We start from the raw sequence: 27,714 nt of genomic DNA on the forward strand, positions 1-27,714 counted from the left end.
AAGTTTAAAAAATTTTTTTCTCCTTGAGTTGTGTTTAGACACAGTGTCAATCAGTATTAGGTTTACTACTTTAGTGCAGTGTTTTCTAAAGCAGTTACCTGCTGATTTTTTAGAGCACATAACATTGTGAGCCCTACGTATAATGAGCGTTAAATTGACATTTGCATACAACAATGTTGTAGTTTAATGGAACAATCTTTCCTAACTGCATTTATTTTCTACCCAGGAAGCGTCAAGACAATCATGCCCATGAGAACTCTAAACCATTCAGGTAATCATTATATTTTTTAATTGTCCCCAAAATACGTTTTGTTGTCCATATTATGAAGGTTTTATAACTATTTTATTTAGACGCACTTTTCTGCCTTTTCCAAAGTTCTGCGACAATCTTTGATTCTTACAGGCTTAGTCTAGCTCTAATCACTCCTAATCACCAATTTTAAGCTGTAAAATATATCTATATTTTTATTAACATTACATATAATACATATAACATTTTACATTAACTGTTGTATTATATACTTATAAATTATATATTATATATTTAACATATATTTTATATTAACCTATGAAATATATCTATATAGAGAAATATGTAGTACACTTAGCATGTAAGTCATAAAACTTGGTTAGAAATAGCTCTAAATTTATTTTAATGAAGGCTTTAAAAAATCTTATGATTTATAAATAATATGTATCAAAAGTTTTCCTTTAAATGCTTTTCTGACCAAAATTAAGGGGTATTTAAAAGGATGACCAAAAGTTAAGCATTGAGGAGATTTATGCTTATGACTTAATGCTGTTTGAAATTAATAACCTTTAATTGTGGAATTAATGTAACAACTATAAAAAGGATTTCTTGGAGTAAAAAAATTTTCAATTTATCCAATTTCAGGCTGTTTATTTAGGATTGGTTTTGGTTTCTTGCTGATAACTATTATGACAATCTCTTTGTGTTTCGTTTTCTTTCAGACCATTTTGTCTTAGTGAAACTGGCAATTGAACTTTGCTCTAGTTGATGGGCAAAATTTCTCCTAGAATATTCATCACCCCAATTTCACCCTAGTTGAAAATATTCAAATGCCATAAGAAATCTTTATAGATTTGCACTTAGCTTTTGGATGGACATTTCTACAATGGAGAGAACTGTGTTATAGCCCCGGTCCAAGGACATTACCATCTAATGCCCATAGACTACGGTGTGGGTGTGGAAGGTTCCAAAGAGAAGGAGCACTCAGCAAGTTTGCAGACACCCTGGAACATGGAAGCAAGCAAGCTTTGAAAGGCACAGCTTTGAAGACACTCCATGAGTCTGCACGGCTTTCAAGCGAACTAGCACTTGAGACCTTGTGTAACAAAATGGACACTGGGGACACAGCTCTAGGACAAAAAGCTACCTCAAGGTCTGGAGAAACTGATAAAGCATCAGGTAGATGGAGACAGGAACAATCAGCTGTTATTAAGATGAGCACTTTTGGCAGTCAAGAAGGACAGAGGCCACCACAAATAGATCCTGAGCATATCGGAAACACAGCATCAGCACAACTCTTTGGTTCTGGGAAACTGGCCTCACCTAGCGAAGTGGCACAGCAAGTCACAGAGAAGCAATACCCACCGCACCGTCTGAGTCCTTATTCATGCCAACATTCACTCTCTTTCCCTCAGCACTCATTGCCACAGGGGGTCATGCACAGCAACAAGCCACATCAGAGCCTTGAAGGCCCTCCGTGGCTTTTCCCTGGCCCTTTGCCATCTGTTGCCTCCGAGGACTTATTTTCCTTTCCTATACACGGCCACAGTGGTGGTTATCCTAGAAAAAAGATTTCAAGTCTGAACCCTGCTTACAGCCAATACTCCCAGAAAAGTATCGAACAGTCGGAAGATGCTCACAAAAAAGAGCACAAACCCAAAAAGCCCGGCAAGTACATTTGCCCTTACTGCAGCAGGGCGTGTGCCAAACCCAGCGTATTGAAAAAACACATCAGGTCCCATACTGGTGAGCGGCCATATCCATGTATACCTTGTGGTTTCTCTTTCAAGACAAAGAGCAATTTGTACAAGCACAGGAAGTCGCATGCCCATGCAATTAAGGCAGGATTAGTCCCTTTCACAGAGTCAGCTGTATCTAAATTGGACCTAGAGGCCAGTTTTATTGATGTAGAAGCAGAAATACATTCAGACGGTGAACAGAGTACAGACACAGATGAGGAGAGTTCTTTGTTTGTTGAGGCTTCTGACAAAATGAGTCCTGGCCCACCCATGCCGCTGGATATCGCCAGCAGAGGTGTCTATCATGGGTCACTGGAAGAATCCCTGGGAGGTCCAATGAAGGTGCCGATTTTGATTATCCCCAAAAGCGGGATTCCTTTACCTAATGAAAGTTCTCAGTATATTGGCACTGATATGCTACCAAATCCGTCTTTAAGTACTAAGGCCGATGACTCTCACACAGTTAAACAGAAACTTGCACTAAGACTGTCAGAGAAAAAAGGACAAGATTCTGAGCCATCTCTAAACCTTCTGAGCCCGCACAGTAAAGGAAGCACTGACTCTGGTTACTTTTCCCGCTCAGAAAGTGCAGAGCAGCAGATAAGCCCTCCAAACACAAATGCAAAGTCTTATGAAGAAATCATCTTTGGAAAATACTGTCGGCTTAGTCCGAGAAATACACTCAGTGTTACAACCACAAGTCAGGAGCGCGCCACGATGGGTAGGAAGGGCACCATGGACTCATTACCTCACGTCAACACCAGGTTGGATGTCAAGATGTTTGAAGATCCTGTTTCACAGCTGATCCCAAGCAAGGGAGAGATCGACCCCAGTCAGACAAGCATGCTGAAATCCACTAAATTCAACAGCGAGTCAAGACAATCCCAGACTATTCCATCATCTATCAGGAATGAAGGAAAACTTTATCCAGCCAGTTTCCAAGGCAGCAGCCCAGTTCTCCTAGAAGCTCCTGTTGACTCTTCACCCCTTATTAGAAGCAACTCAATGCCAACTTCTTCAGCAACTAATTTAAGTCTTCCTCCTTCTTTGAGAGGAAGTCACTCATTTGATGAACGGATGACTGGTTCTGACGATGTGTTCTATCCAGGGACTGTAGGAATACCCCCTCAGCGCATGTTAAGAAGACAAGCGGCTTTTGAGCTGCCTTCGGTACAGGAGGGGCACGTGGAAGCAGAACACCATGGCAGGATGTCAAAGAGCGTCACAGGTCCCTCCTTGAAGGAAAAGAAATTGATTCCTGGGGACAGGGTTGGGTACGACTATGATGTCTGTCGGAAGCCCTATAAGAAGTGGGAGGACTCTGAGACACCGAAGCAGAGCTACAGGGATGTTTCCTGCATCAGCCCCTTGAAACACGGCGGAGAGTATTTCATGGATCCTTCGGTGCCATTGCAGGGAGTGCCAACCATGTTTGGAACTACTTGTGAAAATCGAAAACGCCGGAAAGAGAAGAGTGTAGGGGACGAGGAGGACACCCCAATGATTTGCAGTAGCGTCGTCAGCACGCCCATGGGCATCACGACGTCAGATTACGAGCCCAAATTGCAGATGCAGGAAGGAGCCAGGAGTGGATTCGGCCTGGCTGGACAGGAAAACCCTTCTCATGGTCACTCTGAGCGCTTTGACCCGTGTCGACCCCCGCTGCCATCTGGAAGTCCATCTCTTGGGTCAGAGGAGTCACCCGCAGCTGCTGATTCAGACAAGCCGTCGGACGGAGGGGGCAGGAAACCTCCCGGCAATGTGATCTCTGTGATTCAGCATACGAACTCGCTGAGCCGCCCCAATTCATTTGAGAGGTCCGAGTCCGCTGAACTCGCCGCTAGCGCCCAGGAGAAAGCCTCGTCACCTTCCGAGACCTGTGACAGTGAGATCTCAGAAGCCCCGGTGAGCCCAGAGTGGGCTCCGCCCGGGGAGAGCACGGAAGGCGGGGGGAAACCATCCCCTTCGCAGCCGGTCCCGCAGCCGCCCTACCACGCGCAGCCCCGCCTCGTGCGTCAGCACAACATCCAAGTCCCCGAGATCCGCGTGACCGAGGAGCCTGACAAGCCAGAGAAGGAGAAGGAGGCCCAGAGTAAAGAGCCAGAAAAGCCGGTGGAGGAATTTCAGTGGCCCCAAAGAAGTGAGACCCTCTCCCAGCTCCCGGCCGAGAAGCTGCCGCCCAAAAAGAAGCGTTTGCGACTCGCGGATATGGAGCACTCCTCCGGGGAATCCAGCTTTGAATCCACAGGCACCGGCCTCTCCCGCAGCCCCAGTCAAGAAAGTAACTTGTCCCACAGCTCCAGTTTCTCCATGTCTTTCGAAAGAGAAGAAACCATGAAGCTTGCGGCACCTCCCAAGCCGGATGAGTTTGGGAAGCACTCGGAGTTTTTGACCGTCCCTGCTGGTTCGTACTCATTGTCCGTCCCCGGCCACCACCACCAAAAGGAGATGCGACGCTGCTCGTCCGAGCAGATGCCTTGTCCTCACCCAACGGAAGTCCCAGAAATTCGGAGCAAATCATTTGATTATGGGAATCTGTCCCATGCTCCGGTGGCAGGGGCGTCGGCATCCGCGTTGTCCCCATCCCGGGAGAGAAAGAAATGCTTTCTGGTGCGGCAGGCTTCTTTCAGCGGCTCTCCCGAGATCGCCCAGGGGGAGGCCGGGGCGGATCTGAGCGTAAAGCAGGAGCAACTGGAGCATCTGCACGCCAGCCTCAGGTCCACGTGGCACCACGCCCCGGGCTCTGTGCTGCCCGCCCTTCAGGCAGAGGACCCAGGGAAGCAGGTTGTGGGTCCCTGTGCCCAGCTGAGCTCAGGACCGCTCCACCTGGCCCAGCAACAGATCATGCACCTGGATAGTCAGGAATCTCTGAGAAATCCCTTGATACAACCGACATCCTATATTACAAGCAAGCACTTGACTGAACAGCCCCATTTATTTCCACATCAAGAGACTCTTCCGTTTTCTCCAATCCAGAACACCTTGTTTCAGTTCCAATATCCTACTGTCTGTATGGTTCATTTCCCAGCTCAGCAGCCCCCCTGGTGGCAGGCGCACTTCCCCCGTCCCCTTGCTCAGCACGCTCCAAAGAGCTATGGAAAGCCCTCTTTCCAGGCAGAAGTTCACCCCAGCTACCCCTTGGAGCCTGTGGCAGAGCACACTGGAAAGAAATCCGCTGATTATGCGCACACGAAAGAGCAAACCTACCCGGGTTATTCAGGAACATCAGGGCTACACTCCAAGAACCTTCTTCCAAAGTTTCCATCAGGGGAGAGCACCAAGTCAACAGATACTCCCTCCGAGCACGTTCTTCAAGAAGAGTTCACCTCAGCAAACGCTGGGCCTTTACAGTCCTTACCAGGAACAGTGGTTCCTGTTAGGATCCAGACCCACGTACCGTCCTATGGGAGTGTCATGTACACAAGCATTTCTCAGATGCTTGGGCAGAACAGCCCTGCCATCGTCATATGCAAAGTCGACGAGAATGTGACCCAAAGAACACTGGTAACCAACCCGGCCATGCAAGGGATAGGATTTGACATTGCCCAGGTATTGGGGCAGCACGCAGGCTTGGAAAAGTGCCCCATCTGGAAAGTACCTCAGACCATACCCCTTGGCTTGGAATCCTCGATCCCCTTATGTTTACCTTCCACCTCGGACAGCGTCGCCACCCTGGGAGGCAGCAAGCGGATGCTTTCTCCAGCCAGCAGCTTGGAACTCTTCATGGAAACAAAGCAGCAGAAAAGGGTCAAGGAGGAAAAGATGTATGGACAGATCGTGGAGGAGCTCAGCGCCGTGGAGCTGACCAACTCAGACATCAAAAAGGATCTCTCCCGCCCACAGAAACCCCAGCTGGTTCGACAGGGCTGTGCTTCTGAGCCAAAGGATGGCTTGCCGTCAGTGTCATCGTCCTTCTCCTCGCTGTCCCCCTCCTCATCTCAAGACCATCCGTCTGCCAGCGGGCCCTTGCGGGAGCCCTTCCCTCCAAGCTCCAGGGCACCCGCTCTGGGGCAGAAGTCCAGTGGGCCTTCTGAAAGCAAAGAGTCCTCAGATGAGTTAGACATTGATGAGACGGCGTCTGATATGAGCATGAGCCCGCAGACTTCCTCATTGCCGCCCGGGGATAGTCAGCTTGAAGAGCAAGGAAAGGGCCAGAAGCTGCCTGCCGGCGTGCTGGTCCCCAGAGCGTCTGACCCAAGCGGGAAAGTGGCAAATTCGACTCTTCTTTTCACGGACGTGGTAGATTTCCAGCAGATTCTGCAGTTCCCGAGTCTGCGGACGACAACGACTGTGAGTTGGTGCTTCTTGAATTATACAAAACCCAATTACGTGCAACAGGCCACCTTCAAGTCCTCGGTATATGCTTCATGGTGCATTAGTTCCTGTAACCCAAACCCATCAGGATTGAACACCAAGACCACGCTGGCTCTTCTGAGGTCCAAGCAAAAAATCACCGCAGAAATTTATACCCTGGCTGCTATGCACAGGCCTGGAGCCGGCAAGCTTACGTCATCAAGTGCTTGGAAGCAGTTTGCTCAGGTAACAAATATTGTTTCTGAAAGCATTCTGTGTTGTGGATTTGACTGCTGAGCAGAATACGTAGTGAAGGACGTACGGAAAAAAACATACAAGTAAAATGAAGACCAGAGTTGGGGAGGGGGTCCTCTGCAAACAGGCCTTACCCATTGACCCTGAACTTAGTTATGAGGGGTCAGTACCAGTCAGTACTTAGGAAAGTACCAAGCACAAAGTATCTCCTCAGCCAGGTGCAGTGAAATCCCACCGCAGGGACTAACTCCTTTGAGTTCCTCTCCGTTCTGACCTGTGTTAGTGACCTAGCAGACCAACTTTCCTTTGACGTGAGGACTTCAGGAAATTGTGAAATGAGGACATAGAACAGGGAGTGGGCACAGGAGAGGAAAGATCAGGAAGGAGGCTGCAGGGTGTTAGAACTGAACTTTGCGAACTTCTGAGGGAGGGGTTGTTCCCATTGGCTATACGTTTTACTAAAATTTATTTTTAATATATTTCTCTCAAAACTCATTTTTCCAAGGGATTAGCAGGTTCGTTCCTACATGAACAATTATTGCCTTACATGTAGGATTATAAAAATATTAATAAGGGCCACTTTGGAATTTATGCTAAATTAATAAAGAAGTACTTGGGGGTCTTAAACAAAAATATGTAATAAATAAAATATATTTACTCATTTCAGTTACCATTTCTCTTTAATAATTTTTGAGAATATTTTCTAAACGCATAGAGATTGCTTGAATTGCTACTTCCAAAAACAGAACATGTTTTTAACATTGTTATTAGTGTACAGTGTAAGTGCTAGTGGGGTCTTGTTGGGTTTTTTTTTTAACAGAATGTTGAATTTATTCTGTAGAAACTGTCATCTTTTCTGATTTTATCCCTGTTGTCCCTTATTTTATGTAGCCAGCCTATGGCCTTTTAGCATGGAGTTTAGGCTGATTTTCAGAGACCATGGAAGAGTGGGATGTGTGCGCTTCCTCTGTGTCTTAGGGAATGCATACGAAATGATTCTCTCTTTTTGGCCTACAGATGAAACCTGATGCGACCTTTTTATTTGGCAGCAAGCTAGAAAGGAAACTAATGGGAAATATCTTAAAGGAAAGAGGGAAAGGAGATATTCATGGAGATAAGGATATTGGCTCCAAACAAGCTGAGCCCATTCGAATTAAAATCTTTGAAGGAGGGTAAGGAAACACATGTGCAAATTTAAAGTATTCCATTAAATTCAGCATAAATGGTCCTGAGTCTCTGCATGGAAAAGTCGTATCTCCTCTGGTCTGAAGCATAAAGCAAATTCCTTTTTCTATACACATTTATGAAGTCTGTCTGGTAATAGATAATGAGCTCGTGCCCTTGCTTTCATGACTTGCTTTTAATGAAAATGTCCCTATTGTATATGGTTCGAACTTCTGCCTTAAATTTTCATACCTCTAATTTAATATGAAATCGACTAAATTGCTGGACTCTTGATATTGTCTAAGTTTGTTCATTCTTTGGTATTATTTTTATAGGCATTAGTTGTGTTACTTATGGACATATTTTTATCCTATGCTTACAAAAGTGCAGTCATGCACACTCATGTATAAACCTAGAAACTAGTTTTATTTTATTGTTTTTATTATTACCTAAAGTCCAGACCTTATTGGGATTTCACCAGTTCCTTCAATACCCTCTTTCTGTTCTAGTATCCAAGCCAGGGCACCACCTTGCATTTAGTTGTCATGTTTCCCCAAACTTCTCTGGTCTGTGACAGTTTCTCTGTCTTTAGGAATTTATTTTTAAATGTTGAATTCTGAGTTGCAGAAACTCAAGTAATAAGGTTCAATGATTTTGTTGTCTATCTAGTTAAGAAACACTGCATGTATGTGTAATGTCCAGTTTTAGATTTTGATAGAAAGGTGTCTTAAATCTAGTCACAGGGGAGAAAAAGCCCAGACTTTTGCTTTAAAATTTAAAAATTTTAAAGGACGTAACCACGTTTGGGGATTGTGATGTGTCTACCTTATCTTTGCAACAGATCTATAATTTACATATTTCCATGAGCATGAATTTATTCTAATTATATTTGGAGAACAAAATAATGTTATCTGTTTGACTCTAAACTGTTGAGTGGTTGGTGATATGAAGTATCAATTTCTCACATAGATTTACCAGTTTGGAGATGGATTATCAAAGTTGGTTCCCTGGTAAGGTTGGCCCCCTTGGATGGATGCCTAGTATTGTCACCACTAAAGCCACAGCTGTTTGTAGTCATGAAGCTTGTCTCAGTATTTTTTCACATTCCTCATCTTTTAATACAAACAAGAGAAATAGAGATTTTATCTTTATAGAGACTGAGTGATCCCTGTGACTGAATCAACCCTTACATTCAGCAGTCTTCTTCATAACAGTGCACTTGTACTAGATTAGCGAGACTTTCACAGTTACTGTATGCTTTGGGGAGCCCATCTCCACTAACGAAGGACACAAATGAAAAAGCATATGTGAACATTTTATTGCTGTGTTTTGATGATCCAAAAGGATTGGGCCATATTTAATTTTCTCCTCATTTCATTGTGCCATGTTATGGGCTATGTCCCAATCATTCCTTTTTTTTTTTTTTTAACGTCTTTATTGGAATATAATTACTTTACAATGGTGTGTTAGTTTCTGCTTTATAACAAAGTGAATCAGCTATACATATACATATATCCCCATATCCCCTCCCTCTTGAGTCTCCCTCCCACCCTCCCTATCCCACCCCTGTAGGTGGTCACAAAGCACTGAGCTGATCTCCCTGTGCTATGCAGCTGCTTCCCACTAGCTATCTATTTTACATTTGGTAGTATATATAAGTCCTCAAGTCCATTCTCTACGTCTGCTTCTTTTTTCCTGCCCTGCCCCTAGGTTCTTCAGAACTATATATATATATATATATATATATATTTTTTTTTTTTAGATTCCATATATATGTGTTAGCATACGGTATTTGTTTTTCTATTTCTAACTTACTTCACTCTGTATGACAGACTCTAGGTCCATCCACCTCACCACAAATAACTCAATTTCGTTTCTTTTTATGGCTGAGTAATATTCCATTGTATATATGTGACACATCTTCTTTATCCATTCATCTGTCGATGGACACTTAGGTTGCTTCCATGTCCTGGCTATTGTAAATAGAGCTACAATGAACATTGTGGTACATGACTCTTTTTGAATTATGGTTTTCTCAGGGTATATGCCCAGTAGTGGGATTACTGGGTTGTATGGTTATTGGTTATTACTGGGTTATTGGTTATTATGGTTATTACTGGGTCATATTTTTAGTTTTTTAAGGAACCTCCATACTGTTCTCCATAGTGGCTGTATCAATTTACATTCCCACCAACAGTGCAAGAGGGTCCCCTTTTCTCTACACCCTCTCCAGCATTTATTGTTTGTAGATTTTTTGATGATGGCCATTCTGACTGGTGTGAGGTGATACCTCACTGTAGTTTTGATTTGCATTTCTCTAATGATTAGTGATGTTGAGCATCCTTTCATGTGTTTGTTGGCAATCTGTATATCTTCTTTGGAGAAATGTCTGTTTAGGTCTTCTGCCCATTTTTGGATTGGGTTGTTTGTTTTTTTGATATTGAGCTGCATGAGCTGCTTATAAATTTTGGAGATTAATCCTTTGTCAGCTGCTTCATTTGCAAATATTTTCTACCATTCTGAGGGTTGTCTTTTCATCTTATTTATGGTTTCCATTGCTGTGCAAAAGCTTTTAAGTTTCATTAGGTCCCATTTGTTTATTTGTGTTTTTATTTCCATTTCTCTAGGAGGTGGGTCAAAAAGGATCTTGCTGTGATTTATGTCATAGAGTGTTCTGCCTATGTTTTCCTCTAAGAGTTTGATAGTGTCTGGCCTTACATTTAGGTCTTTAATCCATTTTGAGTTTATTTTTGTGTATGGTGTTAGGGAGTGTTCTAATTTCACTCTTTTACATGCAGCTGTCCAGTTTTCCCAGCACCACTTATTGAAGAAGCTGTCTTTTCTCCATTGTATATTCTTGCCTCCTTTATCAAAAATAAGGTGACCATATGTGCATGGGTTTACCTCTGGGCTTTCTATCCTGTTCCATTGATCTATATTTCTGTTTTTGTGCCAGTACCATACTGTCTTGATTACTGTAGCTTTGTAGTATAGTCTGAAGTCCAGGAGCCTGATTCCTCCAGCTCCGTTTTTCTTTCTCAAGATTGGTTTGGCTATTCGGAGTCTTTTGTGTTTCCATACAGATTGTGAAATATTTTGTTCTACTTCTGTGAAAAATGCCATTGGTAGTTTGATAGGGATTGCATTGAATCTGTAGATTGCTTTGGGTAGTATAGTCATTTTCACAATGTTGATTCTTCCAGTCCAAGAACATGGTATATCTCTCCATCTGTTTGTATTATCTATAATTTCTTTCATCAGTGTCATATAGTTTTCTGCATACAGGTCTTTTGTCTCCTTAGGCAGGTTTATTCCTAGGTATTTTATTCTTTTTGTTGCAGTGGTAAATGGGAGTGTTTCCTTAATTTCTCTTTCAGATTTTTCATCATTAGTGTATAGGAATGCAAGAGATTTCTGTGCATTAATTTTGTATCCTGCTGCTTTACCAAATTCATTGATTAGCTCTAGTAGTTTTCTGGTAGCATCTTTAGGATTCTCTATGTATAGTATCATGTCATCTGCAAACAGTGGCACCTTTATTTCTTCTTTTCTGATTTGGATTCCTTTTATTTCTTTTTCTTCTCTGATTGCTGTGGCTAAAACTTCCAAAACTATGTTGAATGATAGTGGTGAGAGTGGACAACCTTGTCTTGTTCCTGATCTTAGTGCAAATGGTTTCCGTTTTTCACCATTGAGAATGATGTTGGCTGTGGGTTTGTCATATATGGCCTTTATTATGTTGTGGTAAGTTCCCTCTATGCCTACTTTCTGGAGGGTTTTTATCATAAATGGGTGTTGAATTTTGTCAAAAGCTTTTTCTGCATCTACTGAGATGATCATATGGTTTTTATCTTTCAATTTGTAAATATGGTGTATCACATTGATTGATTTGCATATATTGAAGAATCCTTGCATTCCTGGGATTAAGCCCACTTGATCATGGTGGATGATCCTTTTAATGTGCTGTTGGATTCTGTTTGCTAGTATTTTGTTGAGGATTTCTGCATCTATGTTCATCAGTGATATTGGCCTATAGTTTTCTTTCTTTGTGACATCTTTGGTTTTGGTATCAGGGTGATGGTGGCCTCGTAGAATGAGTTTGGGGGTGTTCCTCCCTCTGCAATATTTTGGAAGAGTTTGAGAAGGATAGGTGTTAGCTCTTCTCTAAATATTTGATAGAATTCTCCTGTGAAGCCATCTGGTCCTGGGCTTTTGTTTGTTGGAGGATTTTTAATCACAGTCTCAATTTCAGTGCTTGTGATTGGTCTGTTTATATTTTCTATTTCTTCCTGATTCAGTTTCAGGAGGTTGTGCTTTTCTAAGGATTTGTCCATTTCTTCCAGGTTGTCCATTTTATGGCGTATAGTTGCTTGTAGTAATCTCTCATGATCCTTTGTATTTCTGCAGTGTCAGTTGTTACTTCTTTTTCATTTCTAATTCTATTGATTTGAGTCTTCTCCCTTTTTTTCTTGATGAGTCTGCCTAATGGTTTATCAATTTTATCTTCTCAAAGAAGCAGCTTTTAGTTTTATTGATCTTTGCTATTGTTTCCTTCATTTCTTTTTCATTTATTTCTGATCTGATCTTTATGATTTCTTTCCTTCTGCTAACTTTGGGGGTGTTTTGTTCTTCTTTCTCTAATTGCTTTAGGTGTAAGGTTAGGTTGTTTATTTGAGATGTTTCTTGTTTCTTGAGGTAGGATTGTATTGCTATAAACTTCCCTCTTAGAACTGCTTTTGCTGCCTCCCATAGGTTTTGGGTCATCATGTTTCCATTGTCATTTGTTTCTAGGTATTTTTTGATTTCCTCTTTGATTTCTTCAGTGATCTCTTGGTTATTAAGCAGTGTATTGTTTAGCCTCCATGTGTTTGTATTTTTTACAGATTTTTTCCTGTAATTGATATCATTCCTTAATCTGTGATCCATCTTCTGCCTGGTGGTAATCAGCTGTTTATTCCAAGAAGTGTGTTACCACCTCTTATTTTGCCAATTGCAAAGTGATAAGTTCAAAAAAAAAGTATTACTGACCAAATTTTTAAGTATATATGTTTCTTATTACTATTTAATTCATAGACTTAGTAATTTATTTAAACATATCTTTTAATTATTTTTTCAAAATCCATTAATGCTTTTTTTTCTTTTTAATTTTTGAATTTAATTTTATATTTTTTTATACAGCAGGTTCTTATTAGTCATCAATTTTATACACATCAGTGTATACATGTCAATTCCAATTGCCCAATTCATCCTATCTTTTAATTATTTTTTCAAAATCCATTAATTCTTGTATCAAGTAAATTCATGGGTCTGCAGAACTGTTGAAGGGTAAATATTTTATTTGTGCAGACTTTTCTAATACAGTTATATTTTATACAAAATTTACTCTGTCTTCATTCTGGAAGCAAGTTAATCAGCTGAGACATTAAAATAGTGTTATATGAAGATAATACATTGTTCATCAAGTACAATGATGGGCCTGGGCCACAGTAAGCTTAAAGTACCCTTCCCTGAAGAAAAGTTGCTTTCTATAAAATTATTTGTTTTATTCTATAGTCCTTAGGTAATTTCATCCAGTTTTGGGCAGAGAATAGTGATATTAAAAGATGAAAGATATTTTGCATCTTTAGGTTCTCTTCTTCTTTATTACAAAAGACAATGTGAGATGAAAGATAAAGTTCAAAATAGTTTTGAAGAAAAAGTTGACTTTGGAAATTCCTTGTCCCTAAGTGGGAAAGATTTAAAGGAGCAGAAAGCATGCAAAACTGACTATTCATATTTCTGATACTACTCAATTCTCACCTGGATTGGTACTGACCAAAAAATAGATAATGTTAAGATTAAATAGTATCCATAGCAGAGTGGATATTTAAATATGTTGGATGGATTTTCTCTCTTAAATATTCTTCAGTGGATTGGACAAATGAAGTTGAACTTGCTTTTATTTCTGATGATTGATTAGCTAGAACAAAACAGAGAAGTTTGCAGTGCTCTTAGAATGTAAAACAAAACAAAACAAAACTGTAAATCTAGTGCCTTTAAGTCAGTCCACACTGAGTTAGGGCATTTTGTAGGTCACTTTACCTTTTGAAGTTATAAAAAGAGCCCTTCGAAAGGAATATCTTCCCAAGAATGACATTAGACTCATAATTCTAGCCTGAGATTTAAGAGATAATGATATTCATTGAGTTATTCAGTAGAATGCTGCTGTACTCTATGATAGGTCATGTTTCCCTGTATTCTAAACAAAATGTGATGGATGGTGAGCACTAGATAGGTTTCTTCCATTGATAATTACAGTGAATACCTAAGACTTTGCTCATCTAACTGATTTAATTAAACTAGATGACCTCAGTTATCCTTTCAAACTTCTCTATTAAATCCTTCCAGAAACAAATGCAAATTTGATTGAAAAATAGAATTTCTAGTTTTCATTATGTAACAGTACCTTCCAGAAGCCACTTGAAATTTAGACTTCACTTTAGTACAGATTCATGGTCCTTGGGAAGAGCAGATCAAATCTGTAGGCAACAGTTGGTGAGCTCAGCTCAGCCTGTGGAAGCTAGAAATTTCTGACTCTCGTGCCAGGATTGTAAAAATAGAGTAGAAACTTGCAATGAAGAATTCTATAATCAGTTATATTTATTCTAGCAAATTCAGAGGGGTATGTGTGTTGTGTATGCACATCTTAGATGATGGAATGTTAACAAATGATATGTGATGATTTAAATATGCTAGTATAACCTTTTGGATGTTTCTTGGCCAGAGGCAGTGAGGTACACAGCTCTGCAACTCTTTGAGGCTTATATAAGCCCATTGAACATCTGTACGGAGTCCATATATTTACACTTCATAGAAGAGCCAATTCCATTTTGAACTCCATGTAGAAAAAAATTCCCTTGTATTTACAATGCCAAATCTGTTCTTTCAGGACTTTACTGCATAGATTTCACAGGCTTTGTAGAAATAAAGTTGAATAATTGTTTGTAAAAGTCCCTCCTAAAAATTTGTCTTGCAAATGATTAGCTTTCGGTTTGATGTATAACATGCAAAAGTATTTGGAAACACACTGTATTTTCCCTTTTTTAAAAGGTATAAGTCAAATGAAGATTATGTATATGTCAGAGGACGTGGACGTGGAAAGTACATTTGTGAAGAATGTGGGATTCGCTGTAAGAAACCGAGCATGCTCAAAAAGCATATCCGCACTCATACTGATGTCCGGCCTTATGTATGCAAGTTATGTAATTTCGCCTTCAAAACAAAAGGTACAGGTCTGATTTTTTTTTTTTTTTTTTGAGAGGAAAAACACTTTTTTTTATGGCTGCTCCAGATTCTGAATACTATTTTATAACTGTCATCGACAATTAGTTGGTTTTCTTTGTGAAAATGTGACCCCACAAAATGTATTTTCCTCTTCATGTTAAGTGGTCTGAGGATGTACATGAGACAGTGAGGCTCCTTTTATGACCTAAGTAAGAGCTACAGACTTAGGTCCAGGCTAGTTGTCTCAAAGGAAGTGGCTAAGAATTGCCTGGATAGCTATTACCTCATGTTGGAAACGTTATGTGGTCTAGAGAATCTTTGCACCGGTATTGAAATACTGCAGGGAGATAATCCATGCCATGGCATTAGAAAAGCAAGGCAGCAGCCGGAAAGAAAACATGTGCCCATGGTCAGTTTCAAGATTATAAATGATGTAGAGACCCGCAGACTCCCCGGTGGGCCCCTCCATCCACACTTGCATTAATTATGCATAGAAATTTGATAGCTTGTATTCTGTGTATTTATCAGCACGGAGACAATTTCTTACTCTCAGGCCACAGCTATTAATCTCATAAAACTAAGACTTGCCTTGAAATGATATTCTCTTTTTTTAAAAAAAATCTGGTTTTAGAAGGTAGATTTATATGAAAATATTTTATACTAAAAGGTTGCTTCAATTATATTTCTATCATTTTATAAAATTATGAAAATGTTTATAAACCCAGTGTTCTCAGATTACAAATAGTAGTGAATTAGAGGTGGATGACTTCTGTAGAAGTATGTTTTACTACTTACTGTAGAAGTACTAATGGATCCTCTAGACACACCCTCACTAACCTCACACTAACATTTTCCAATGTTTTAACTTTAGATTTGCATGCCAATTAATCTGCTCCACTACCCATCAAGAAAAATAAATATCAAATAAAATAATCTTTGGTAGAGAAATGTGTACCTATTTTCTCTTATACACAAAATCCTAAATTGTCTTTATTGGTTTGTCAGAAGTAAAAATGTGTAGCCTCTCAACGTATCTGTTTCTTCTTTATTAAAAAGATATTTATATTATAAGTATGCCTCTTTGTAAGCCAGAAAGAGGGGGAGGGAGTGTTCATTTGCATTTCAAAGGAGATAAACATAAGGTCCTTTAAATACCATCCACTTTTGCACAATCAAGACCTTTTACATAGAACTTCACTGAGAGACTCCCTAGGACATAAGAAAATATAAACTTTGGTTTTAGGAGATACTGCAAATCCACCAGTCATTACAACTGATATTCCCTGGGCATATGAGTTAACTGTAGGTATAGCTGCATGAAACACTGCGTGAAGAAACGTCACATAGCTATTTCTTTTTTCCCAAATTAAATTTGGCTTTGAACCATTGTCTTGGAGTTTTAGCAGGAAATAATTTATTCTTGGTCATTACTGGAGTTTCCTTGTCACCCTTCGGGAAAGTACAAATATCTTGGAATCTTAAAAAGAGTAGATCATCCTGGGAAACCCCTCGCCAGTTTTCACTTCCGGCTGAAGTGCTTGTTGTCATGTCATCTGAGCACAGAATCAGAGCGCACTTGTAGGACCGGTACCTCCTCTGTGCCTGTGTCACTTCTCCAGGTGCCCTTTCCTGCCATCCTGCTCCCCTCTCTTTGCTATAATCCTTCAGATGTTCAAGACTTCAATAAGGCAAAATCAGGGTGGGGTTGTTTCTGAGCCCTATTTCTAACTACAAACCTACCCTGAGGATGAGAGTGCAAAACCTGACTGCCTACTTGAAACGAGTGGAAAGAAAAATATAGGAGAAGAAACACATACTAAGATCTAAAAAATCTATCTTGACATACCTAACATCTACATATGTCCACATACTCAGATCACTTGCACCCTTACAGAAGCAGATGATTTCCATTAATTTATAGATATATTTAATTAATTTACAGATTGTAGAATTCTTGATGATATGTCTATAAAAATTTTTTAGATCTTTAGAAAAATTGTAGATATAATTTTTTTGATTAAAAAGAGCAATAAGGGCCAGAACATATTTCTATGTTTGGAGTTATCAAAATACCACATAAAATTTATAGGTATATGAGCAATAAGCCAAACGTTAAGTAAAAAATAAAGTAATATAAATAAAATAATAAACAACAGTGCCCTAGTTTAGAGTTGTGGCTCATATATTACATTAATAGTAAGCTAAACACTCCTACAAGGGGAATAAACTATTTCAGCAGGCTGGGTTTCCATCTAGATTCAATGAGCCTACTCTTAAAAATAAAGCATTTGCTGCTGTGTTACTAAAGCAGCGTCAAAGCGCAAAGATAATAATATGGCCCTTACAACTGAATTAGTTCCTGGATCTCTTTTGATAAGTTATATATATGACATGGAACAATATATATATAATTTCATAGCTCCTAAATCAAAGGTGATTGGATCAGTGTTTTCATAATTTCTCACATTCCATATAGCAATTATGTAAATCTATAGAAACACACATATGTATTTAGGTACACGTATAACTGTATAGTCAGCTCTTCATATCTGTGAATGCTGAACCTGTGGATATGGAGGGCCAATTGTACTACACCATTTTACATAAGGGACGATTGTATATGTCTTATCATCATCATAATACATATTTGACATAAAATTCTTTCTTTTTTCGTAGAACAGTGGGAGTTTCAAGATAAATAAGGAAGGAATTTTGCTGCTCCAGAACTTTAGAAGCTGCTGTCATAAACTTTGCTGATATATGCCAGATGGATAGATGCTAAATACTGAGACTAATGCTTCCTATAAGTAGTTAGCTAAGTATTTGTATGGATCTTTGAATTCATTTACAGGATTGGCCCCAACATTAGTTTGCATATATTTTTTCTTCTGACAAGTGAGGATCCTGCGAGTTTAATCTATATCTGATCAATGCCAGAAGGTCTGGGGTCTGGTGGATGTGTTGATGACAATATTTCATTCTGAAGTTGCTCAGAGAGGTGTGACCCAGCTTGTGCCATCCTGGTTATATGGAGTCCAAGGAGGTGGGCCCAACTGGGCCAAAGATATTAGATCCCTTCTCAGCCAGGAAAGCCTGGGATTCCCAGTCGTACTTGAGCCTACTCTTGAAAAGCTGTGACCCTAGACTTCGACAAGTCTTCTAGAATGAAGAAAACCTGAGATTGGGCTGAAGTTGTCTGGGGTTAATATCTTCAGAAGCCAAATTGTTCCTCTTAAGTTTGAGACAAGGGGCAGGGGCGAGAAACAAATCTTTGTTATCTCAAGTCAGTTCATTTCACACTGAATTTTGCAGCAATCATCACATTTTGGTAACCAATTAATTGCTCTTTTTTGGGCTGTATTTTCTAGGAAACCTAACGAAGCATATGAAATCTAAAGCACACATGAAGAAGTGCCTGGAGTTGGGGGTCTCAATGACATCAGTGGATGATACCGAAACTGAGGAAGCAGGTATTTCATACTTTAGTTGACTGACCTCTTTACTGTGCATGCTGGAGCTTTGTGGCCAAGGTGGTAAAATAAATTTAGGTATTTAAAAAAGATACTGATCACATTTCATTTTACTAAATACTAAATATAGAAAAGAAGTCTGACACATTGAATTGCTTGAAACTTACTGAGAAGAAATGCATTTCAGTTCTGGCTGAGGAGGTGGAAAGGCCTTACTATGGAAATACTTCTATCTAGAACCATAAAGGAAATCTAATTGCACTTAAGTTGTGATGGTGATTTAAAGTTTATGAAACTTTTTGGGAAACTTGAAAAGCAATTTGTCTTATTTTTCCTATTAAGAGGAAATCTAGTAGCAAAAATAATCCATCACTAACCTCAATAGAAAACCTGAGGGTCAGCTGGGCCTCGTGAGGTCTTATACCTGTAGAGACAAGTCTTGCTTCTCTTTTTCCTCTAATACCGTCATTAACAACATTACATACCCATTTATTGAGGGTTTTCTATGAGTGGTATGATGCTTGAGTTATAAGGTCCTACTATGGAGTCCGTATTACAGGGTGGAGATGAAACCAGATAGGTACATAAAAAAAAAACAAGAACCAATCTAGAGTCACAGAGGTATGTGCCCATGTGTGTTATAGGAGTTCAGAGATAGGACTGTCTCTAAGGGCTGGAGGGTTGAGGAAAGCTTTTGGAAAGAGATGGGGCCTAAATTAGCTCCTAACCTTCATGTTTGGATCTTGATCTTCACTCTCTTTGTTCAATTGCTTCAGAAACGATGGAAGATTTGCACAAAGCGGCTGAGAAGCATAGCATGTCCAGCATTTCAACTGATCATCAGTTCTCAGATGCTGAAGAATCGGATGGTGAGGATGGAGATGATAATGATGATGATGATGAAGATGATGATGACTTTGATGACCAAGGAGATTTGACACCAAAAACAAGATCAAGAAGCACCAGTCCCCAGCCTCCTAGATTCTCCTCCTTACCTGTGAATGTTGGCGCCGTGCCCCATGGGGTTCCTTCTGATAGCTCCCTGGGGCATTCTTCATTGATCAGCTATTTGGTTACTTTGCCAAGTATTCAGGTTACTCAGCTTATGACACCAAGTGACTCATGTGAAGATACTCCAATGACAGAATACCAGAGGTTATTCCAGAGCAAAAGTACAGACTCGGAACCAGACAAAGACAGGTTAGACATCCCTAGTTGTATGGATGAAGAATGCATGCTGTCTTCAGAGCCGAGTTCCTCCCCAAGGGACTTCTCACCCTCCAGCCGCCATTCCTCACCAGGATATGATTCTTCACCCTGTCGAGATAATTCACCAAAGAGGTATCTGATACCCAAAGGAGATTTGTCGCCCAGAAGACATTTATCACCTAGGAGAGATGTGTCGCCCATGAGACATCTTTCACCAAGAAAGGAAGCTGCCTTGAGAAGAGAGATATCACAAAGAGATGTTTCACCAAGAAGGCATCTGTCCCCAAGGAGGCCAGTGTCACCTGGGAAAGAGATCACGGCCAGAAGAGACCTCTCTCCCAGAAGAGAGAGAAGATACATGACCACCATAAGAGCACCATCTCCCAGAAGGGCTTTATACCACAACCCACCGTTGTCCATGGGACAGTATTTGCAAGCAGAGCCAATTGTATTGGGGCCTCCTGTAAGTATAATTAGCTTTCTCTTTCTAATATATAAGTACAAGCACATTGGAGTCTCTTGATGACACACTAGTGTGAAATGTTTTATGACATGGGTCTCTCTCATGGGGAGGAGTAAACTTGGTTACTGAAAATAGAAGGAAGACATTTTTATTGCATGCTATTGTCAGTAACATGTCTGTGGTATTATCCCAAGTGTAGTATTACATCAGAGAAGAGCATTTCCAGCTGGTAACAGGGGAGATCTTTCTAAATGCTTTCTAAGCCTAACTCATTATTGACAGGAGTTGAAACCTTTGCGTGAGTAGAAAAGGTGAAGTCTTTGGAATAGCATGGCTGCCTACACAGACATTCTCAGGACATTTAGGTGTCATTTATGTAACTCTTTGCCAGGTAAGGATTCTGATTCAGGCATTAGCATTGACTTTCAATCAAAAAAAATATTTTAAAATAAACTCATTACTTTGCCCACAGTGAGTGGACATGTGAAACCAGTGAGGGATCAGAAGAGGGGAGAATGAACCCCTTGGTATGTTTATAAATGAAAGGCATGAACATGTATGCTTTTCTTCCTGGTACCACCACTTCCTGCTACTGAGTGCCCTTGTAAAGTGAGATCTTGAGCCCACAGAGAATGGGGAGTTGGGAAAGCTAAGGGAGAAAGCATCAGAGGCAATTTCTATGGTATGCCCTCATTATAGATTAAGATAACAACAGCAGCAATCATGGATGAAATTTAGGCAGTAGGCTTATGCAAATCCATAGAAAAGCACCTGCCCTGCCTCATTCCACCAGCGTGGTAGACCTTGATGTCTCTTTCAGCTTGTGTAGGGTTTTAAAAAATGAATGAAGCAGGCACCTAGTGTAGACAGAGGAATGATACCTTTGGAGTTTGGTCGCTTTAAATGTGCTTTTTGTTTCCTGGGCTCTATTCTTTGCCATTCTCTTTTTGCTCTGGATTTCCATCATGTGGGTCGGCACTGTCCTTCACAGCCAAAGGAAGCACTACCAGCTCCCAGCTCTGCCGTCTTATCATTGCCCTAGTGGTCAGCTTCCTCCCTCTCATCACCTTTTCACCACCCTGAATTATATGCTTAGGTTGTCATTTTTGAACTTTAGGAAAACTCCCTGCTGCATTCCACTCCCCTGCCCCCAGCACCCTCTGTTTACAAGCCCGCCACCAGCTTAGTCTTCATGGTTCAATTACTGCAGAAACATGCGTAGCTATCAGGACTATTTGTAACTATTTGTCAAACGAATAAATTAGCAAGCTAAGAAAAAGAGGGACATTTCCACAGGTTTTTTGTGTCTTGGTGGTGCTAAGTAGAAAGCAGGGCTCTTCTGAAGTTCATGCTATTGCAGCATGAATGGAGTGAGAAATCCCTCCGATACCAGGATACCACATCCAGGGTGTAAAATGCTTTTTCTGGTATAGACCCAATGATGCTGGTGAAGTGTGTGAGATGAGGCTCTCCTGTTCCTGATCAACTACAGCCACAAAAAATAACCCTTTGGTGCCAACACACTATTGTTATTAAAAAATAATAGCAACTCGCAGCCAACTTGGGCAAAGGAAGTGAAGGAGTAGACTGAAGGACTTCATCTAATTTTTGGATCTATGGCCAGAAGGTTGTTGTTGGAAGGAGATTGGTTTTTATTAGTCATTGAGTTTGCACCAGTTTTTTTTTTTAATACCAGTTCACCTGGATACTTAATAGAATTGTTGAACTTTACCATTTATGAAGCCCAACTGTTGAGACTTTGGTCTATTACCCAGTTTAATCCTCTGTAGAGAATTCTTAGCAGGCTGCTTTGTTCATGCGATAGGAAGGAATAGACCTTGGAATCCTCCCTGAGGATCCTCCCCAAGCAGAGACACTTGGTCTCGAACGCTTCCCATTTGATGCTTTACCACACCGTTTTGGAGGGGCTGCAGAGGGTTTTCATCTTTCTATGATGTATGGACAAGATTTTCATTGCCAGAGCAAAAAAGAATCAATGATCCTATGAGAAGTACGTCTCCCGATTGCTGTAGTAGATGAGTGCTTCCCCCTCTCTAAACAATGTATGAACGTATTAAATTGGAATAACCCTAAAAATAATTCTTTTTGATGGAAATTCTATTAGCAATACCTTGGTGTTTAACATTGACCAAGGGCTCACAGGGCAGTGACTGTGGCATGAAAGGACCTTGTGGTCCAGTGTGGCATGCTCATTACCTGGTTCAGTCTGGAGTGGTAGGTCCCAGGGAGCAGGTTTGGAGGAGGTGATACGCAGTCACTGAGATTCTAGTATCCTGCTGTTTCCTCCCTAATGCCCTCCGGTTAGTGTTAATTTTAGGATAGATGATAGATAGGTAGATATATGATAGATAGAAAGGTAGATAGATAAACAATAGAAAGGGAAAGAGAGAGAGAGAGAGAGGGAGGAAGGAAGAGAGGAAGAGAGAAAAGAGTTTTTTACTCATTCATTCAGTAAATATTTTTTGAGGGTTTATCATATGTGGCTCAAGGATGATGAGGAAAAAATTGTACAGTTTCTGGCCTCATCTTTTTTAAACAAAAAATTTTCCTTTTCTATTTTTAAAGTGTTGATAGATAGATAGATAGCAAGGAGGCAAAGAAAGTGTGTCCTGGTCCTCGGTACAGAGTGTCCGTGAACACTGTCTAGTAAAAGTGTCGTCCTACAGTTCCATCCCATGCTCACTGTGTGATCTTGAGCAAGTCAATTAACCTCTTGGCCACAGTTTCTTAATGTTTGTGGCAGTCAGGGGGCTGGGCCAAGCAGATTTCTGTCCTTGAAAGAACTTGCCATTCAGCTGTAAGGAATGCAGTGAGCTGACAGCCTCCAGCTGTTCATACCTTCAGGCTAGGCCTCCACTTTCAAGCCAAGGCCACGTTCTCCCCAGCAGCCCCCAGTCAATGGCTGAGCCTGGATCAGTCCCAGCTGACCACCTGCTTCCTCTTCCCATTACCTTCACATACATTAACTCCCCGATCCCCCATCACCACCCCCAGCTGAACCTCTTGCACCCCTACCTCCTTCTGAGCCTTTGCTTCCAGAGGACCTACTGACACTGTTGAAAAGATGAGTGGGGTAAATATCTGGTACATGGGGTATATGTATAGATATACACACACATACACATTCACTTAACACAACCCACACATGCATTCATTATTCATCTTTCCGTATCAAGATTTTTCAAGTAAGATGGGAGTGTGTTCACGATATTACAATGATAAGGTCCAAGTTATGAGAATAGTGTTGCAAATGGAGTAAAAATTAGAGTAGAAAAATCTTCTTGAGAGTTTATTTGGAGGGTGAAGAAAGGGTCAATTCAAGGACAGAGGATATGTGGAAAAGCCTGGCAGTATTTGGAGCCATGGAAGTGGTTACATGATAGGAATTGTACTTGTGCACTTGTTTCTGTGACTGTAATCATTTAATTTCTGGTCAGTAAAGGTCTGACTATAACACTTTTAACACAAAATTCTATTGGCTTTTGAACATATTGAATACCTCCTATTTTTAGAGGACAGTTCATCACTCCCTTTGTTAGACTTGACTCGGAGATCTCATGAAATGGGACAGCTGTGTCTCTGGCTGCCTCACAGACCCCCATTCTGATTAGGTGTATGCAGTGGACATCACAGAATAGCAATCAAAAGCAAAATGGAAAAATAGCCAAGCTACATTTTATTTTAAACTTTGAATCTGTGATAATCTGTAATTAAAAGAAGATTCATTTGGTTATCTTCAAAGGTCATTATTGTAGGCATTATGTTCTTCCACCTTACGTGGTGATGGATGAAGGAAACATGCCTTTTTTCTAAACCAGAGCAAGTATAAGAGCGATTTTTTTTTTTTGGTAACATTTAAATGATTCTTTCTCATACCATAAAATTCTCCCCTTACCTAGCTTATGAGATGCTTGTCGTTATAGGGTTGATGATTACATGATTTCTCCTGCACTTTGAGCACAAGTCATTTGTTTTTGGCTTGAGTAAGGTGAAGCCCAGAACAGGGTAAGGGCCAAGCATGGTACAGAGTAGCAGAGACGATGCATACATTACTTATCGTTCTTGAGCTGGTCTCATGATCCAAATAGAACTGGATGAATCATTAATGGTATAGAGCATATCTTGAATTTTAGAACTGAAACATCCTTGAAATGAATTAGAACATTTTTTGGTCTCTCCTGATTACTACCATATTTGACACATTTGTATCTCTCTGATTTTAAGTTCTCAAAAAAATAAAAATAAAAATACAGTGAGTCTCTTTTCGATGACGATTCATTAAAAGAATGAATCTCAGTAACTGAAACCTCATCATCTCGTTAAAACCTGATAATCTCACAGTGTAATTTGGGTTTTGCTACAGAAACAATTATGCAAAATAAGTTCTCCATTTTCAGGACTGGGACCATAAAGTCTGGAATACTGGCCCCCAATTTTAAGTATCTTAATCCATTAATTGCCAAGAAGATATTTAAGTCGAAATAGTAGTATAAACAGAAGAATTAAAACACAATCATCTTTGGTTCCCAGCTGTGTAGTTGAATGTGAGTTGTAACGATTTGAAATATTTAATATTAACTACTTTGATGCATAGTTTCCATACAAAATCTGGCCTTGAATTAAGATTTGATGGAGAAGCTGGTGCTGATCTTCTGCCTCGATGTCTCCTGAGCAGGAATTTATTCATTTAGACCAATGTCTTGCACACTGGCATAACCAGTTTGTGTTATCACCACCATTTTGTCATCTGTTCTGTAGAAAACTAAAAAAAAAAAAAAAAGAAAGCTAATTTTCAGGCTTGTCACTCCATTTATATTCATCAACACTTAAGAAAAATATTAAAAATCTGCCCAGTATGTAAACAGATGGTAATCTTTTAACTTCCTTTTGAATTAAAAAATCTATTATTAGTGGTTTTTGGCTCAGTAAAGTTTTTTTGGTAATTATCCATTATTTTCTTTTCATTCCATCTTATGAAAAAAACAGAGCTGGAACGTGTCTCTGTATCTAGTGGAAAACACACTGCATGATTTATTACATTGCTGTTTAACAGCAAAGGCAACTTTTCACAGACCCACCGCCTCATTCAAGAATCCTAAAAGACCGCTGAGAAAATCTCTTTTGTCTTGAGAAATAAAAAATGGATAAAAAGATTAGGGAGTCTTCACGTGTCTTTTTTTTTTTTTTTGCTAAAATACCTGTCAGAAACCCTACATAACTTGTTCCCAAGCTGTGCCTGGATCTATGCTCTCAGCTGTACTATCTGCCTTTCTGCTGGGGGCTGGCTCCAGTTCTGTTCAGACCCCTGTCTGCCTTAGTGAAGCTCAACCACTTTATTGCGTTGGATCCTGGGAACACAGCACTATGCCCCTCTGCCCAAGCTTAATTATTGTCCATGGTTTGGAATGTATAATAATGTCTGATGGAAAATGATCCATTAGGCTTCAAAGGACATAGCGGGCAGAGGAATGAGGGAATTCAGGGGAGGGAGAGGATGACTTGTAAGGCTCTAAGCACCAGCCTAACCAGCAGATACTGGTGTTTAAACATGCCTTCTTATAACCTTGGGATATGATGGGTAAATTCTAGGGGCTTATACCTGCTAATATCAGACATTTATTAGATTGATTTTTGTCTTCACGTGTCTTGAAAGAATGAGTGAGTGAGTGAATGAATGAAACAGCTTGACCTAAGCGTGAAGCGTGATGGGTCCTAAGCATTGTGCTCTCTGTTTCCCGATGCAGAATTTAAGAAGAGGATTACCTCAGGTTCCTTACTTCAGTCTCTATGGAGACCAAGAAGGTGCTTATGAACATCCAGGCTCCAGCCTTTTCCCTGAGGGTCCTAATGACTATGTCTTCAGTCATCTTCCACTCCACTCTCAGCAGCAAGTGCGAGCTCCTATCCCCATGGTGCCAGTTGGTGGGATCCAAATGGTTCACTCCATGCCGCCGGCCCTTTCCGGTTTACACCCTCCACCCACATTGCCTCTGCCAATGGAGGGCTCTGAGGAGAAGAGAGGAGCTTCAGGGGACTCCTTCGCCAAGGATCCCTATGTGGTTCCTAAGCAGCACGAGAAGCGATCTCCTCACGCTCTGCAGTCATCTGGTCCACCTAGCACACCCTCCTCTCCTCGGCTACTGATGAAACAGAGCACTTCAGAAGACAGCCTGAATGCAACAGAGCGGGAACAGGAGGAAAACATACAGACTTGCACAAAAGCCATCGCCTCCCTCCGGATTGCCACAGAAGAGGCCACTCTGCTGGGGGCAGACCAGCCAGTTCGGGGGCAGGTGCCCCATCAGAAACCCTTGGAAAGTGCACATGTTAGCATTAGACACTTTAGTGGACCTGAGCCAGGTCAGCCCTGTACCTCAGCTACCCACCCTGACTTGCATGATGGTGAAAAGGACAATTTTGGTACATCACAGACTGCATTCGCTCACTCCACGTTTTACAGCAAGAGTTGTCTGGATGACAAACAGTCGGGCTTTCAAGGCAGCAAAGAATTACCCTCAAGCACAGAGGAAGACAAGGAACCTTCGTCAGAAAAGAGTCAACTACATTGATCTAAGATGCATGGAGACTTTCATTTCCACATTTTCCCCTTTGTTTTTGTTTTTGTTTTTCTAGAAATAGAGGTAATCAAGTTTATAGCATGCCTGTCCTAAGTTACAGTAGTTTGCTATTATATATACTTTTGTTATATCAAAAGAATTAGGTAAATTAACAAGTCATCATGAGCCTGACCAAAACAAAATTTGAAATTAACCTATTGGGTCTGGTACTTTTAAAATTGTACAGATGTTTGTGCCTTTTCTTTACTTTGCTTATATTCTTATAAGCATTTTTTAGCAGTAATTTGTACATATTTTAGAATTTGTGTATCTGCTTTGTAATAAATGTAATTTCTTTCCTTTTTTGGACACTTGGATCTAAATGATGTAAAGCAAAACAGCATCAATATATATGTGAGGTTGCACTAAAACATATTTTTATATGATTAAAACTGAACAGCTTTTATGTACAGCTCTGATTCTGTAATACTAATATTTATTTACTTTGTTTCATAAATTGTACATTTTTTCTTAATGTTGTGGATTGCTTTTCTATGTGAAGCATGGGATTTACTGTTGCGTAACTAGAACAAAAATGTATATTGTAAACAAGATATTTAAACTAGAGTATCTTATTCTGCACTTATGCATTAGTTTAAAAAAAAGATAAAGGGTGTATCAGTCAGTTCTTAACTCTTGTAAATTTTTTTGTCTCTTGTTTGCTGGATTGACTATAACTTAAGTGCTGATTGTGATTTTAAACTGATAGTACCGTAAAGCATTAAAGTAAACAATGTGCTATTGTGAGTTTTTTCAAAGCTTTATAAATCAGTTATAAATAATATTAAAAGTATTTGGTCTTATGTGAACATGTTGATCTATATACTCATCTAAATATATGGGAAAACATTCCACCCCATGTAAATATGTACAAGTGCATCACTGGTACAATTTTATGTAACTCAATTGGACACTAGGTTGCCACAGACCTATGCTAGGGTGTCTTTAAAAATTAAAGTGACAAAGCACA

The 27,714-nt window shown here is 40.2% G+C and overlaps 1 protein-coding gene across 1 annotated transcript; it reads left to right on the forward strand.

Annotated features, from left to right (window-relative positions):
* Window positions 1-1,094: 1,094 nt before the first annotated feature.
* HIVEP2 (HIVEP zinc finger 2) lies at window positions 1,095-27,714 on the forward strand. Its single transcript, XM_061207458.1, has 6 exons — window positions 1,095-6,528; window positions 7,555-7,709; window positions 14,791-14,966; window positions 18,333-18,434; window positions 19,211-20,106; window positions 25,872-27,714. Exons 1-6 carry the CDS (start codon window positions 1,360-1,362, stop codon window positions 26,694-26,696), a joined length of 7,323 nt encoding a protein of 2,440 aa, XP_061063441.1. The 5' UTR covers window positions 1,095-1,359; the 3' UTR covers window positions 26,697-27,714.

The sequence above is a fragment of the Eubalaena glacialis genome, chromosome 12 (assembly GCF_028564815.1).
Source record: "Eubalaena glacialis isolate mEubGla1 chromosome 12, mEubGla1.1.hap2.+ XY, whole genome shotgun sequence".
Classification (NCBI taxonomy): Eukaryota; Metazoa; Chordata; class Mammalia; order Artiodactyla; family Balaenidae; genus Eubalaena; species Eubalaena glacialis.